The sequence below is a fragment of the Grammomys surdaster genome, unplaced genomic scaffold (assembly GCF_004785775.1).
Source record: "Grammomys surdaster isolate TR1022 unplaced genomic scaffold, NIH_TR_1.0 219, whole genome shotgun sequence".
NCBI lineage: Eukaryota > Metazoa > Chordata > Mammalia > Rodentia > Muridae > Grammomys > Grammomys surdaster.
Window position 1 is genome coordinate 3,587,716 of NW_021604664.1, and position 16,248 is coordinate 3,603,963.

A 16,248-nucleotide genomic window follows, 5' to 3' on the forward strand; every position below is an offset into this window, starting at 1 on the left:
CAGGAAGCCCCACAACACTTAGGGGCATAATAGTGGAGTCTGGGCCCAACTCTCCCTCCAAGTAGTTCCTCTGTGGCTCCGTGTCCTTAGGGACAGGTCAGAGCTGGTCCTCAACCCTCAGTGTGTGGATCTTTTTCTGCCACTGATGGAACAGCAGCTTCTTCTTGCACTTCTGGATCCTGTAAGACTCTTCCTCCTCACCACTGGCTGCTAAGGAGGAAGGTATTTCCTCTTCTTCTCACCAGTGGAGGTTGGGATGAGGGTTTGGTTTCATTTTCAGGTTTCTTCTTGGGATGATCTTGCTCTCAAACTGCAAGGGTTGTCCCAGAACTTTGCTGGTTCTGTGGAGGGGAGAAAGACCTAACCTAAGGGAAGGGTTTCTCTATAAGACTCTTCCAGATTATGATGTAAGGGAGCTGATCTGGGTATCTGGTTCCAGGCCGAGAAACAACCTCTGCCACATTCTTAATGGTCCCTAAATTGAAGGTTCCTTCTCGTTGTCAATTTACATTGAGGAAAACTCCACTTGGACTCACAAAAGATTCACATTTTCCTTTTCCTAATCTCTAGACTCTGACTATGAGCCCATGTCCTAATCTCCTTGAAATGATTTAGGATTAGGGAGAGAGGAATTGTCAGTCTGTCCCATTGTGTTAGTATTGGTTGGATACAGTCCCACAGAGATTACAGTTATCCACAAACACACAAAAAAGGCTAGCCAACAGAATCCCCTGGGTGTGAGGAGGAGAAACTGAAAGGTTCCCCCTCTTTCCCAAAGGCAAGAATATTTTTTTAAGAATATCCCAGATACTTAGTTTTATGGCCATTGGATTATATTTTTTATTCTGCATTCTGTAGGAGGTACTCTATGTGTACATACTCATCTGGTGTCCTCCCTCCAGTGGAAGTTCTGCCTGGCAACAAAAGGTGGACTATTCAGGTTTCATGTCCCCACTATTAGATATCTCAACAAAGGTCACCCACATTGATTCCTGGGCGCCTCCCCCATCGCAGGTCTCTGGGACTTCCTAAATACTCTCTGAACCTCCAGCCCTGGCAGCTGCAGACCTCCATTATTTCTCCTGGTCCTCTTGACCTCTCTCCTGTCTCTCCCTATACCTGATCCTGCTCTTTCATTTCCATCCTCCTCCTGTCTCCCACCCAGAGCTATCCTTCCCTCTACCATCCATGACTATTTTGTCCTCACTACTAAGTGAGATCCCCACTTAGGCTTTCCATCTTTTTAAACTTCTTTGTGTCTCTGGGATGTAACATGAATATTCTGTATATTTTTGGTTAATATCCACTTATCAGTGAGTACATATCATGTATATCATTTTGGATCTGAGTTATCAAACTCAGGACACTATTTTCTAGTTCTATCTATTTGCCTGAAAAATTCATGATGTACTTGGTTTTTAATAGGTGACTAGTACTCCCTTGTGTAAATAAATCACATTTTCTGTATCCATTCTTCAGTTGAGGGACATCTGGGTTGTTTCCAGTTTGGGGCTATTTTGAATAATGCTGCTATGAACATAGTGGAGCATGAAGCCTTGGGATATGGTAGAGCATCTTTTGGGTATACGCCCATAAGCAGTATATCTGAGTAGTTAGAAAAAAAAATATTTCCATTGTCTCTTGTACTAACACATTCAACTGTGAAATGGCCAGATTGATTTCCTAGAGTGTATGTACAGGTTTGGAATCCCACCAGCAATGGAGGAGTGTTCCTTTCTCCACATCCTCACCAGCATCTTCTGTCACTTGTGTTTTTGATCTTAGCCATTCACATTGGTATAAGGTTGAATCTCATGGTTGTTTTGATTTGAAGTTTTCTGATTACTAAGGATATTGAGCATTTCTTTAAGTGCTTTAAGGCCATTCAAGATTCCCTTATTGAGAATTCTCTGTATAGCTCTGTATGCCATTTTAATTGGGATATTTCTGTTGTTGGAGTCTACTTCTTGACTTCTTTATATATTTTGTATATTATCCTTTTGTCAGGTGTAGGGTTAGTGAAGATCTTTTTCAAATCTGTAGCCTGCCATTTTGTTCTATTGACAGTGCCTTTTGCCTTATAGAAGCTTTTCAGTTTCATGATGTTCCATTTATCAATTGTTAATCTTAGGGCCGGAGCCACTCTTCAGGATATTGTCTCTTGTACTAACACATTCACTATTTATAACGCTATTTATTTATAATGCTATTCCCCACTTTTTGTTTTATTGTATTTAGTGCGTCTGGTTTTATGTTGAGGTCCTTAATCTACTTGGATATGAGATTTGCTTAGGGTGATAGATATGGATTATTTAAATTCTTCTACCCGCAGACATCCAGTTACATCAGCCCCGTTTGCTGAAGATGCTTTCTTTTTTCCATTGTATGGTTTTGGCTGTTTTGTGAAACATCAAGCGTTCACAGCCGTTTGAGATTATTTCTGGGTTTTCAGTTCAATGCCATTGATAAACCTGTCTGTTTCTGAACCAATAACATACAGTTTTTATCACTATTGCTCTGTAGTACAGCTTGGGGTCAGGGATGGGGATTCCTTCAGAAATTCTTTTATTGTTTTAGCTCTCTTGCTTTTGTTTGTTTTTCCATATTGAGTTGAGAATTGTTCTTTGAAGCTCATTAAAATATTGTGTTGGAATCTGATGGGAATTGCCTTTAATCCCTATATTTCTTTTGGTAAGAGGACCTTTTTTTTTTTTTGCATATGTTCTTTATTAACTCAGATAACTGGCCTCAGCTGGCTTTAATCCCAGGCAGGTGGATCTGAGTTTGGGCCAGTTGTGGCTATAAACAGAAACAATGTCTTAAAAAATCAAAACCCTGGTTATCAGTTTGCAGAAAATTCAAAACAAATAACACAAAAGCAAGATGTGCTTTTGGTGACCTTGGAGGGTAAACTGGAATTCCTTATAACCCAATGGGACAAGGAATTGTTGAACGTGCACACCGCACTCTAAAAAATTGGCTCCTTAAAACTAAAAGGGGTGAATTATATCCTCCAAGGTCACCAAAAGCACATCTTGCTTTTGTGTTATTTGCTTTGAATTTTCTGCAAACTGATGCTAAGGGTCAGTCTGCAGTAGATCGCCACTGGCATCCAGTCACTTCCATCTCATTTGCCAGGGTCAAATGGAGAGACCCTCTAACTAATACATAGAATGGTCCTGACCCTGTTTTAATTTGGGGTCGTTGCTCGGTCTGCATTTTCTCAGAAAAAGAAAATGGAGTCCAATGGCTGCCTGAAAGATTGGTCTGTCAAGTGGACACAGATCTTAAGCCTAATAATTGCGATTCTGATGATGAAAATGGCTCAAAATCCTTATCTACCAGCTGATTTAACTTGGCATGTAGTCTCCATCTATACTTAAAGCCACTCACTATACGTGATGGCCAGACTTTGTGTCTGAATCCCTGTCAACCAGCAGTTGGATTAGACACTGGAACATTTCTACTCCCAACCTTATTTTCTACATTGCTTGGATAAATCATGTTGCTTTTAATCTTTTGAACTTTGTGTCTCAAGCAGATAGGTTGCCTTCACACAGGATCTCTCTCGGCAAGCCCATTCATTCATCATGGCAGTTATTCATCGCTATGAAGAACTGCATTGATTGCATGCCCACAGGTCCTTGGTCTGAATGTGGCTTTGGTCTATTTTCGGGAAGAGTGTGCCACTGATGGCTGGTTAATCAGAGATGGGTAAGAGTGTCTTGAGCTCCTATAAACCTAAGGCAGAGGGGTACACCAATGCTGTGTATCCCCTCAAAGACAGGTAATATAGGAATCAATATAGATGCCAACCTAAGACAGGCACGGTTGCCCGGCCACTCTGTACCCCAGGTGGGATGAAAAATTATTCCCCATCCAGCTGCTGGCACTGCTCATATTTATAAAATTAAAAAGGGGGAATTGCGCCCTTCCTCCAGCTGTGAGCAGGCCCAAGACCTTGTTTACTTCGAGAGACCAGATAATAGGACCTAGGTGGAACTAACCACCTTGACTGCATATCAATAGACACCCAGGTGGAGTCACCCACCTTGGCTGCACGTAGATCCTGCTACAGGAACTTAAAAGAAGAACTGCCCCTGGGCTTGCCTTGAGACATCTCTGGCCATGACCCATGACCAAGAACGGATTATCCCACCCAACTCTCTGGGCTGAAACTAGGAAGGGTTTGGGCAGGGTCTTTCCCTTTAAATTGAAAGCTTAACATTAAAGCATTGAGCCTTGATCAGAGAACTTTGTCTTGGCTTCATCTTTTCTCACTCTCCGTCCCCTTTTTGTTCCCAGCCCTCTTTCCAGGTGAACCCGTTCGACTCGTGGCCACAGGTGGCTACACTGGTTTGTCATTTGTATCCACTTCATGGAAATCATTAGTAAAAGATGAAAGATTTATATAGTCTGAAGAGAAACTAGAGTACGATATGACAGCTCTGCTGAAAGAGGAGGAGGACTGTTTTCACTTCATTAATCCTACTGATCAATGAGCATGGGAGATCTTTCCAGTGTCCCAGGTTTTAATTTCTTTCTTCAAGGACTTGAAATTCTTTCCATAGAAATTATTTACTTATTTCGTTAGAATTATACCAAGATATTTTATATTATTTGTGGCTATTGTGAAGGATGTTGTTTCCCTAATTTATTTCTCTGCCGGTTTATCAATTTTATAAAAGGAGGCTACAGATTTCTTTGAGTTAATTTTATATCCAGCCACTTTGCTGAAGCTGTTTATGAACTGTCGGAGCTCTCTGGTAGAATTTTTTGTATCGCTTTTGTATACTATCATATTATCCAAGAATAGTGATACCTTTATTTCTTCCTTTTTAATTTGTACCCCCTTGATCTTCTTTTGTTGTCTTATTGTTCAAGCCAGAACTTCAAGTGCTATGTTGGATGGATTGACAGAGTGAGCAGCCTATCCCATCCCTGATTTTAATGAGATTGTTTCAAGTTTCTTTCCATTTTATTTGATGTTGGTTATTGGTTTTCTATATATTGCTTTTATTATGTTTATGCTTGTGTCTTGAATCATCACTGATCTCTCCAAGACTTTTAACATGAAGGGATATTTGATTTTGTTGAAGGCTTTTCACCATCTTATGAGATGATCATGTGATTTTTTCCCTTTCACTTTGTTTATATAGTGGATCAGGTTAATGCATTTTTGTGTATATTGAACCATCCCTGCACCCCTAGGATGAAGCCTACTTGATCATGGTGAATGATGTTTTTGGATTTGGTTTACGAGAATATTATTGAGTATTTTTTTGTGTTGGTATTTATAAGCAAAATTGGTCTGAAGTTCTTTTTCTTTATTGAACCTTTGTTGTTTGTTTGTTAAGTATTAACCTTTCTTTGATTAAGTATCAGAGTAACTGTGACCTCACTTTTGACTGGCCTGGAAGCAGGTGGAACTGTGTGTTCTCGATTTGAGCAGGTCTCTTGTGAGGCAGGGAGAGCTATAGGGTGTGGTGAAGTGTGCTGATCTGCAAATGCAGGTGAAGGTGATGACCAGAGGGAGAATGGAGCTCTAAAGGGTGGGGCAGAGCCCTTGACTATTGGGCTTGCTAGTATCTCAGCAGGCTAGTTTACAACTGTAATTTGCTACTGTTATAATTGTAATATACATATTTTCAGAGTGAGATTTGCTAAAAGGATGTGACCCACACAATGAGAACCACTGAACTACAAGGTTTGAATAATATCCTTAAATGTAGGTTGTTTAGTGAATGTACATTACATACTGAGCCAAAAGATGCTCAGTATGGGAAAATGAGTCCATGTGGGAGTCAGGAGCAGGAGGGCTGGGGACATAGGTTCCATCTCCAGTTTTGGATAAACTTGTGTGGTGTTGCATAACTGTGATCACAGCATTTGTGAAGCAGAAGCAGAAGAGGTTCTAGGCTGACCTACAGAGTGTGCTGAGGGCAGCCTGGGAAACATTACAACCTGCACTGAAACAGACTGGTAAAGAGTTGGTGGTGGAATGAGAAAAAAAGAGGAAGAGAGATTAGAGGGGAGAGGAGGATAGGTAAAGATAAAGCTAGTGAAAGGAGAGATGGCAGAGAGGAGGGAGAGGGAAGAGAAAGGAAATGGAGCAACAGAGGAGAAAAGAAGGAGAGACAGGAGTGAGAAAGATGCAAGAGAATGGCCTAAAACAAAACAGCCAGGTGTGGAGAACTTGTGGAAAGGCTGATACTTAGGAAGGAATGAAAACTGAAGAAAGTAAGGATGGAGTTGGGGGACCACAGCAAGGGCAGGCTGGAAGCCCCAAAGAGACAGCTTGTTCTGCACTGGGTTTTGGTGGCAAATCCTCACAGAAAATAAGATAAAAAGCAGACATGGTTGCCCTGGTGCCAGGGTAGCTGTGTTAGAGGCAGGTGGGGATGATGACCAAATGGGAGAAAGGCCAGAGCTCCTGACCTGAACAGACTTTTTAAGTGTTTCTAAATGGGAAGCCCAGACTAGGTGGATGAGGGTGGGTGAAGGAAGTCATCATTTTTTTTTTTTGATGACTTTTGTTTTTCAGAACAAAAGTTTGGAAAGTTCATTAAGTAAATAGAAATTCCTTATTTATTTTATCAAGAGATAAACTTCTAGAACAGCAAATGGAGCAAGATTGAGAGACCCAGCATTCATGGGCAGTAGCTCAAGGAAATAAAACATGTGAGGGGCCTGGCAGAGTGGAAGAAGAATGATCCATAGGAACAACTAAAGTGTGTGCTGTGGGCATTATGTAATCTTATCACTGGGGTAATGATGTAAGATCTGTCCTGTAAAAGAGGATGGTTGTTTTTTTATGAGAGACCAAAAACATTATCTCTGTCTCTGTCTCTATCTATATAGCGATAGAGATATAGAGATGGAGATATGAATGATGTAGATATAGGTATAGGTACATATAGATAGATGGGAGCCATCGAAAGGACAATAAATTCTCATTTTTCATAACCTAATTAATCATTTCCACCCTTATGCAATATGAAATTAAGTCAATATATGGTGTAAAAGATCTTTGGGATTGAGATGGCAAATTTGTTCATCATATGATGCAAAAGCAGGAGTGAAATTGTTACAGAATGTCAGCAGGAGTCCAGGTGTGTTCAAAACCCCAAAGTACACAATCACATCACAATCCCCTTTTGTCAGGTGAATATTCTGAGTAGCCTTCTCAGTCATTACACATGGCAGTGATGACACATAGAGAGGCTAGGTCACAATCTACCTTAGCAACATAAAAAGGGTTGGTGTTCTGCTGTGGACATTACTAATATCACAAAATAATTTCTGAAAATTAATTCATATTTGTAAGTATGAGATTTGAAGCTCTACAATTTCAGAGTGTACATAGTGTCCATGAATCCACAATATATCACAGCCATGGAGAAGGTGGTAGTTCTTTGCTTTTTTTTCTGGTATAATTTTGAGAACAACATTTTAAAGACAACTAATAGGATACTGGAAATCTGTAAACAGTGGGATTTTCTTTACTAAGTAAAAAGAATACCATACATACAATATATAATACAAGCTTTAAGGTTTTTTTTTTTTTTGCTGCATGGGAAACCAGGTCTCTGCCACAAACTGAAGCTGTTAATCATCTCCTAAGGAGGAAATTTCCACGGAAGTCCCTGTAGCGGTTCCTCCTTATTTAGGCAGGTACAGAACTGGTAAACTTTTCTTTATCCTGTTTGGATACATAGACATAGACATAGACATAGACAGACATAGACATAGATATAGACATAGACATAGACATAGTGTGTATGTATATGTACAGCTACATATACATATACACATACATATACACATACATATACATACACACTATGTATATGTATGTGTATATGTAGATGCAGATGTAGATGTATAGGATATATATGATGTATATGATGTATACGATGTATATGATGTGTATATGTATATGTGTATATGTATATATGCATTCTTTAATCTCTCATGATAAGAGGTAAGAGGGTAATCTGTAGGAGTGGGGTAGCAAATCCTGTTTGCAAAGGCCCCATGGCAGCATTCACGTCTTGTAGTAACCATAATTTTTCTTATTTTGTTGGTTTGGTGAGAATAGGAGGATTCCAAAAATAGTTGGAGTGTTCTCTATGATCTGCATCCAGTTCTTGCTATAGCATATTTTCAGATGGTCCATTTCCTTCTTTTGTTGATCACTGATCAACCCAATGTAGAAGATCAGATAACATGATGCTAAAAAAAAATCACATTTAGGTTGATGATGCATTACCAGTGACCTTTCCAATAAATTTGGAAACCCTAAACCAATTTGAGGATTTTAGCACAAAATCTCGTGGGTAACACATCTAAATGGTCACATTTTATTAGATATAAATTATATTTTGAAGAACATTCGTAGTCAGATAGTGATGGCACAAGTCATTAAGCACAGCACTTGGGTGGCAGAGGCAGGAAAATCAGTGTGATCTACTGAACAAGTTTCAGGACATCAAGGGCTACACAGAAAAACTCGGTCTCAAAAAACAAGAAAGATAGTCATTTTTTAAACTTGTATTTTTATTATATGTCTGCATGTATATCTGTGTAGCAAGTATACTTAGTGCCTGCAAAGGCCAGGAGAGAACATTGAATACCTTGGGACTGGAGTTAATGACAGTTGTGAGGTGATATGTGGATGTTGAATCCTGGACTTCTGGAAGAACAGTCAGTGCTTTTAACTGTTGAGCCTTCTCTTCAGACCAAAATTGTAAAAAACCTATTACAAAATTGGGCAAACATTACTTTTAGTTAGATTTCTCCATAGCTAACCTAGTAGCTATCCAACGGGGGAGGAGAACATAATGAGAAGAAATAAGATTCAAATGTCACCTTCTCATTATGTTTCTAGAGTCTTTTAGACATCAGTTGTTCCACTGTGGGAGGATTTGGAGACACGGAGAGAAAATGTAAGAAGTGACAAATGTGATGGCTCAATGGGTACAGGTCCTTGCTGCCAAACTTGATGACCTGAGTTCAGTCCCTAGAGCCCACATTATAAAATGATAAAACCCACCCCTGCAGGTTGACCTCTGACCTCCACTTGTAGTCCCTGGCATGCACAGGTGCATAAACATACAGCTAAATGAATACATAAAATGTACAAAACAAAGCAGCAAATCAGGCAGGTAAAAAGGGAAAGTCACTGGCTGGGACAGGGAGGGGCAAGCATATTTAGATATAAGCCTTAAAACATATCACTTGAGTGTGGGTGTGCCTGTGACGGTCGGAGGACAACCGTGGGTATCCATCCTTGGCTTTTCCTTGTTTGAGGCAGGGTTTCTCCTGTTGTTCCTCACATGGTAGGCCATGCTTTTTCGCCTGTGAACGTCATGGATTTTCCCATCTCCCCTCCCATCTCATCATGGGAGTGCTGGGATTACAGCTCTGGGGACATGAACAGAGGTGCTCGTGTGGCTGCAGGAAAAGCTTTCCCGGCTGAGCTCTCTCTCCAGAGCTGGCACATGAGTCTATTTATACATACGTCTTTTAGGACTGATTATGAGAATACATAACTTCTAGAGAAATCAAAATCATCTGAGTTGTTAGGGGTATAAGTAAGTGGTGGAACACTTACATAGTGCACATCAGCCCTGGGTTTCAGCCCTAGTAGGAGTTCAATTTACTAGAAAAGACCAGCTGCTGTCTCTGTGGATGTATGCGTACATTATCCAGATGGGAGCTGGCCCTAGCTTCATGTGATAGAGCCAGTGGTGGCCCAAAGCTATTCCTTTTGGTTTATCGCAATTTACCACAGTAAGGATTGCCCGGTGGCAGGAGGACCTAGGACCCCCTGAGGATCTAGGGGAGCAGCTGGAGTCATGAGCTGGAAGGGGGCAGCCTTTTCTCTCCTCTGAGTGCTCAGTGGGACTGAGGTCAACTGAAATTGGGGCTGCTGAGATACAATGGTGGCTGCAGGGCACAGGGTGACCTTTAACTCTCAGGAGAGGCCTAGAGGAGAGTCAGCCTGATAAGAAGGGGAGTAACTGAATTCTGTGTTGCTGTTTTTCAGGAGGATCTAAATGCTACTCGCTTCACCTTGGAGTCCTTTCCTTCCTACTGCTTGCCTTAGTCTTCTTTGGGTAAGATTCCAGGCTGGTGAGGAAGGGCTGAGACCCTGGTGTGGACCCTGAGCTGTGTGCACCCCCACTAGCACAGTACTGATAAGGTGCTCTTGGTTCAAAACCCAGAGCTTCTGCTTGTCCACACAGTGAAGCTTCTGATTCCACAAGGGGAACTGGAGCTGACAAGCAGTCATTTGGCTCTAGCTGTGAGGGTGGACATGAGGAAGGAGAAGAGGGCTGGACTTCAGCATTCTCCCTGTGAAGACAGTCTGTGAACCCTAATGAAATAGACACTACTTTTCTACTGGGACTTTCGTAGACACAGCCAGAACATATTCCTGAGGTGGTTTTGGTTTTTTGGGTCTGGCACATTTTAAGGGCTGTTTGCAACTACTTAAGTTGTCACAATGCAGGCCTTGTTCCCAGGGCCCTCTTGTCACCTCTTCCAGTGGGTTGAGAATGCTCAGTCCTGTCCCCTCGCCCTGCTTCCCCACTGGGAACTTCTCTGCTCACTCTACTGGAAATAGTAGTGTTTTGGGGGTGGGTGGGAGGGGACAGCTGGTCTCAGATCTGTGTCCTGAATAGCTGCTGCTCTGCCTATCCTTCTTACAGCTATGGGCTCCTGAGCCCCAGAAGTCAGGAGTTGGGAGACCCAGGAGTGGTGACTAGGTGAGCGAGCATTGAAATGTGTGCGTATCATTAATATGTGTGTGATGTGTGTGTGATGTGTGTGTGTGTGTGTGATATGTGTATGTGTCATTCCTGTGTATATGGGGGGCAGTAAGTTACTTGCAGGGTGAACTTTCTGTTAGATGCTACCTTGTGGCCTCTGCCTATACCTATATATGGATAGCTCTAGACCTTCTCTAGGCTGCCCAGAGTAACTTCACCTGTTCCCTGCTGTTTTCAAAGGGCAGATATGTTCTCTGGCTCATCCTGCCTTTTGTACATACTGGGGCAACGATATGAACAGGTTCCTTTCCCCGCCCTCCTCGCCAGTAGCCTGTTCAGTGCAAAGTCTTTTGCCTTCTACAACTGGACCCACATTTGGGGCCGGTTCATCTCCAACTTCCTCATATCCTGTCAGTCTGGGTTCTTGGAAAGCATCCACTGGCCATGCTCTGCATTCCTGGTTCTGCTGTGCATCAGCCACATGCTTGTCTGTCTGTCTCAACCCTAGTTTTCTACTAGTAGCTGGTGCTCCTTCAGAATAGAAGTCAGGATGAGTTGGAACCTGCCTGCTGACTCCCTCCAGCAGCCTATGCCTGGGTTCCTGATTTAACCATTCATGCTATTAAGCTGGGGCTCTGGCTTTGATCTTTGTCCACGCTGTGCTTCCCACTAGACTACATGGCCTCCTGCCTCTCTTTGTTCTCACCAGATTCCTCTTGTGTCTGTTTTCCATGATTACAAAGCATTCTGTCACACTCTCAATTATGTTTGGAGGCAGTTACACCTTTGATGACTGTGACTCCAGAGCTTCCTGGGATTGGCTCCCTGGGTGAATCTCCATGGAGTTCTCACACATTTCTGGAGGTTGAGGTTGTCCCTGGGCTGTGGGTTGGGCTTCCTCTCTGCCTCGCTGGAAGGTTCTACACCAGTGACTTACTGCATGTCATCTCAGGCTTCCAGAAGCTGGGTTTGAGGTCATCCAGCATCATTGCTGTCTCAGTTTATCTCTTCAATGACAGAACTAGAGTCTCCTTCTTGATGGGAGGGGGCTGGGAGTCTGTGATATTCTTGAACTCTTTTCCTGCTCAGGTTCCACTCAGGAGTGGTTGGTGTGTGGGAGGCAGTGAACCTTGACAGCAGTGTTTTACTTTTTCATTTATGTGTGGCTGTGTTTGATATTTATGCCGTTAGCACAATGCCTAGGTGATATGTATGGTACTCTCCTATAATTATAATAGATGTACTGTACTCTCAGGCACAACTTTGCCTTTCCACCAGGCTTTGTGTGCTTGAACCCTAAATCTTCCTGGTATAAACCTATCTCCTGTATTCTTTTTCTGCAGCATGTTTGTGGGAGAGCTGAATATCCAGGAAGTTGTAACCCTGTCAAGGTATCTGAAGCTGTCCTGAAGCTGTTGACTTTCGTAAACAGACACCATGACCAAGGCAACTCTTACAACAGACAACACTTATTTGGAGCTGGCTAACAGGTTCATAGGTTCAGTTCAGTATTACCATGGTGGGAACATGAAAGGGTTCAGTCAGGCATGTCACAGGGGGAGCTGAGAGTTCTATATATTCAACCATAGGCCGGCAGGAGAAGAATGGCTTCCACACAGTTAGGAGAAAGCTTTAACCAACAGTGACCTACTTCCTCCAACAAGAAGACCACAACTCCCACAAGGGCACATCTCTTGGGCCAACCGTATTCAGTGCACCACATTCCTGGCCCCCATATGCTTGGTCAAACACATAAGTCTGTGGGGGTCATACCTAGCTATAACATAATAAAAAATGCTTTTAGTCCAACTTCTAAAGTCCCCATAGTCTATAGAAGTCTCAATGATGCTAAAAGACCAAAGTTCAATGTCTCTTCTGAGATTCATCCAATCACACGACTGTAATCCCCAAAGGAAGACAGAAAACAAGTTGGGAAAACTCCAAACTCTGCATTTCTGTGCTTTATGTCAAACCAGTCTTCAGATCTTGAAATCCCTCTTCATCTCTTTTGACTGCAAGAAACCTCTTTCTCCCAGCCTGATTCCACTCTGTTAGCTGTAGGAGGAACTAAGGTGGGAGGAGTAAGAAAAGAAAGAGGAGGAGTAAGAAGGAGAGGAAGAGCAGAGATATAGGAGCAATGGAGAGCCACGCAGGTATGGAGAACAGTCATGGGTTACAACTTTTATTTAGGTAATTGGGAAACAACTCTCTTTGTATGGGCATATTGTTATTGAGCATTACCAAACATATAAATCTTTAAGCATTAGAGTCTTATTTTATTACTGAGCCCGCATGGTTGGTGGATTGGTCTGGGCAATGCCCAGCCTTGTGGAGACAGCGTGGAAGATTGGCAGAGCCATCTCCCACACTGGTGTCTTATGGGTGTCAGGGCTGGTGTTTCTGGCTGGCCGTTTCTAGCTGAAGCACACACATGGCATCTGGCCATAGAACATGGCGACTGAGCTAGACAAAGCTGACGAAGCTTAGATAGTTGACATGACCTGAGGTTGTTTTAAGTAATTACTACAACAACAGCTTTCTTTGTCAAGTATCCTATGGCTCTGGCATCTTTAACATCTTGGGGTCTACAAGGCAATTTCAATTTCACAGCTTCTTGTTCCAATGTCTAGGACCCACACATGATCTTCTAGGCTCCTCCAAAAGACTTATGTCACTTCTCCGGCTCTGCTTCTTGTAGCACTCTATACTTTGGTTGACTCCATTCCACAGCTGCAGCTGTTCTTGGTGGTCATCAAATGGTACTGATATCTCCAATATGTTAGAGTTTTCTGCTGCAAATAGGCTTAACCAATAGCCTCATATAGGCTCTCTTCATGGTGCCAAGCCTAAAAATTTTCACATGACCCCTTATTGCCTTCAAAACCAGTTCTACCTGGGTGATTCTTACACATTACCAAGTACTGTTTCACTATGAGGTACAACCTTGGCTATTTCTGGAACACAGCATTTTTGTGATCTCAGAAAATATTTCCCAGAAGATTTCACCTCAGTGATGCTGGTCTCTTCTTAATCACCACTTATTTCTTAGCTCCAGCTAACTGACATCAATTGTCCCAGTAATCCCTTCTACTCTTGACTCTAAAGCCAGAGCCACGTGGCCAAAGCTGCCAAGTTCTGCTCCTTGCTCAAGCTGGAATATGACCTCCCTTTACTCTATTACTAGCTTTCTGTTTTCCAACTCCCTCCTTACCTAAAGTTGGTTGTCCTAGAACTTGATCTGTAGGTTGACCTTGAACTCAGATCTGTAAGGCTTTATCTCCAGAGTGCTAGGATTAAAGGTGTGTACCACTACATCTGGACTTTAAGCTTTTCTTCACCTAGAACTTACTGTGTCCCAGGCTGGCCTTGAACTCAGAGATCTGCTTAGATTTGTCTTCTTGGATTGAAGGTGTGTATTACTATGTCTGAGCCTAAACTTAGCTTAGAGTAGTATCTTGCCCTAAAGTCACCACCCCCTCTGTCTGTTTTTCTCCTTGAACATAGGATTCTGCTTCATTTCACTTCCTGGTGTCCTTTTATTACTTGAACCATTCACTTTGTATTTTTATTTCCTTAGCCTGTTTCTTTTTATTAAAATGTTCTTCATAATGGTGAACTTTAATAACCACAGATCCATTTATACTAGGCTGTTTTGAGACTTCTTTTGTCAAAGCAAGTAATCTAAATCTCTTCACATCAGCCTCAGGCAGACTCTTTGAACAATGGCAAAATACAGCCATTTTCTCCACCAAAATATCACAAAATCAGTCTTTAGACCACATACTAAAGTTCTTCTCCAATGATACATTTTTTTACCAGGTCTGCACGGTTTAAATCACCCTCCACACCAATGTTTTCCATATTCCTACTAAGATGGTACTGCTTCCCAAATCTAAAGTACCCACATCTTCCAAACCAAAGCATGATTAGAGCTATCACAGCAATACTCCAGCTCCTGGTACCATCTGCTGTCCTGGTTAGGATTTTACTGCTGTGAGCAGATACCATGACCAAAGCAACTCTTATTTGGGACTGGCTTACAGGTTCAGAGGTTCCATCCATTATCATCAAGGTAGGAGCATGGCAGTGTCCAGGCAGGCATGGCAAAGGAAGAACGGAGAGTTCTCCATGTTCATCCAAAGGAAGCCAAGGAACAGACTGCCTCACATAGCTTGGAAGAGGGTTTCAAAACTGAAACCCTCCCCTGTAGTGACACACTTTCTTCAACAAAGCCACACATCCTCTAACAAGGCCAAACTTTCCAATAGGTCAAGCACATTCAAACCACTACAGACCTTCACATGGTACTCCGCATCCCTGGGGTGAGTGGTGTAGAGGATGGTGTCTCTGTCTCTGTCTGTCTCTCAGTCTTTCTGTCTCTGTCTCTGTCTCTGTCTCTGTGTCTCTCTGTCTGTCTCTGTCTCTCTCTCTCTCTTTCTCCGTGTGTGTGTGTGTGTGTGTGTGTGTAGCATGGGAAGCTGGGAAGTACCTTTCTGTAACTGAAGTGAAACATATAGCCCTCTACCTTGTTTTGATCAACTGCATGTTCTTTGGCTTTTGAAGAGCCAGGCTGGCTCATCTGGTACAGAGCTGAGTTTATATGTATGTCCCACCATTACCAAGGTAATTTGCAAAACTCATGAGTTAAGCAGCCTCCCCATTGCAACAGTTCACTTCAGCAAACACATTCTTGCTGTGGTGCAGCCAACATCACCATTCACGTAAACTGTGCCCATTGAACACTGACTCCTACTAGGGGCCCTGATGCCTACCTTGCCTCTTCTGTGTTGTTTCTCTGAGCATGGCTACTTTGTAACAGTGCCTTCTAGGGATGGATGTCTGTAGGGTTTCTCTTTTGGGAACTGGCCAGACTCATTCATTAAGGTTTCATTCATCAGGCCTCATCACTGTGAAGATATTTCCAGTGTTATTTTTTTGGCCCATTCTCTTGTCTTTCTTGAAAAAAAAATATTTTTTTATTTATATGCATGAGTATTTTGCCTGCATGTACATATAAGTACTACATTTGTGCTTGTGCCTAAAGAGGCCAAAAAATGTCTCAGGTCCCCTTGAACTGGAGTTACAAACAGTTGTGTGTCTTCATGTGGTTGCTAGGAACTGAATCCAGTTGTTGGAGAAGAAGAGAAAGGGCTCTTTCTACTGAGCATCATTCCAGCCCAGCTTTCTGGTTTGCACACCATCATATGGCATGCAGCTTGCTAGCAGAAGTGGATCTTATCCATTGGGGCTTGGCATCCATTGTGGGGACAACCCACTGTCACACATTGCTCCAGGAGTTTTACAGGAAGCATTTTCTGCTGTTCTTAGGACTGGTCTATGACCAGTGAGTGATCTATCTATCTATCTATCTATCTATCTATCTATCTATCTATCTATCTCTATCTATCATCTATCTAGAGAGAGACAGAGAGAGAGAGAGAGACAGAGAGACAGAGAGAGACACACACACACA

General features: G+C 42.3%; 1 protein-coding gene across 1 annotated transcript in view; it reads left to right on the top strand.

The window, feature by feature from the left end:
- The first annotated feature begins 3,710 nt into the window (after positions 1–3,710).
- Positions 3,711–16,248, top strand: part of LOC114625540 (histo-blood group ABO system transferase 2-like) — a 16,382-nt gene continuing 3,844 nt past the window's right edge. Inside the window, exons 1-3 of the mRNA XM_028772837.1 lie at positions 3,711–3,714; positions 10,052–10,121; positions 10,716–10,772. Coding sequence (XP_028628670.1) covers positions 3,711–3,714; positions 10,052–10,121; positions 10,716–10,772 — 131 coding nt within the window. The remainder of the gene's footprint in view (positions 3,715–10,051; positions 10,122–10,715; positions 10,773–16,248) is intronic.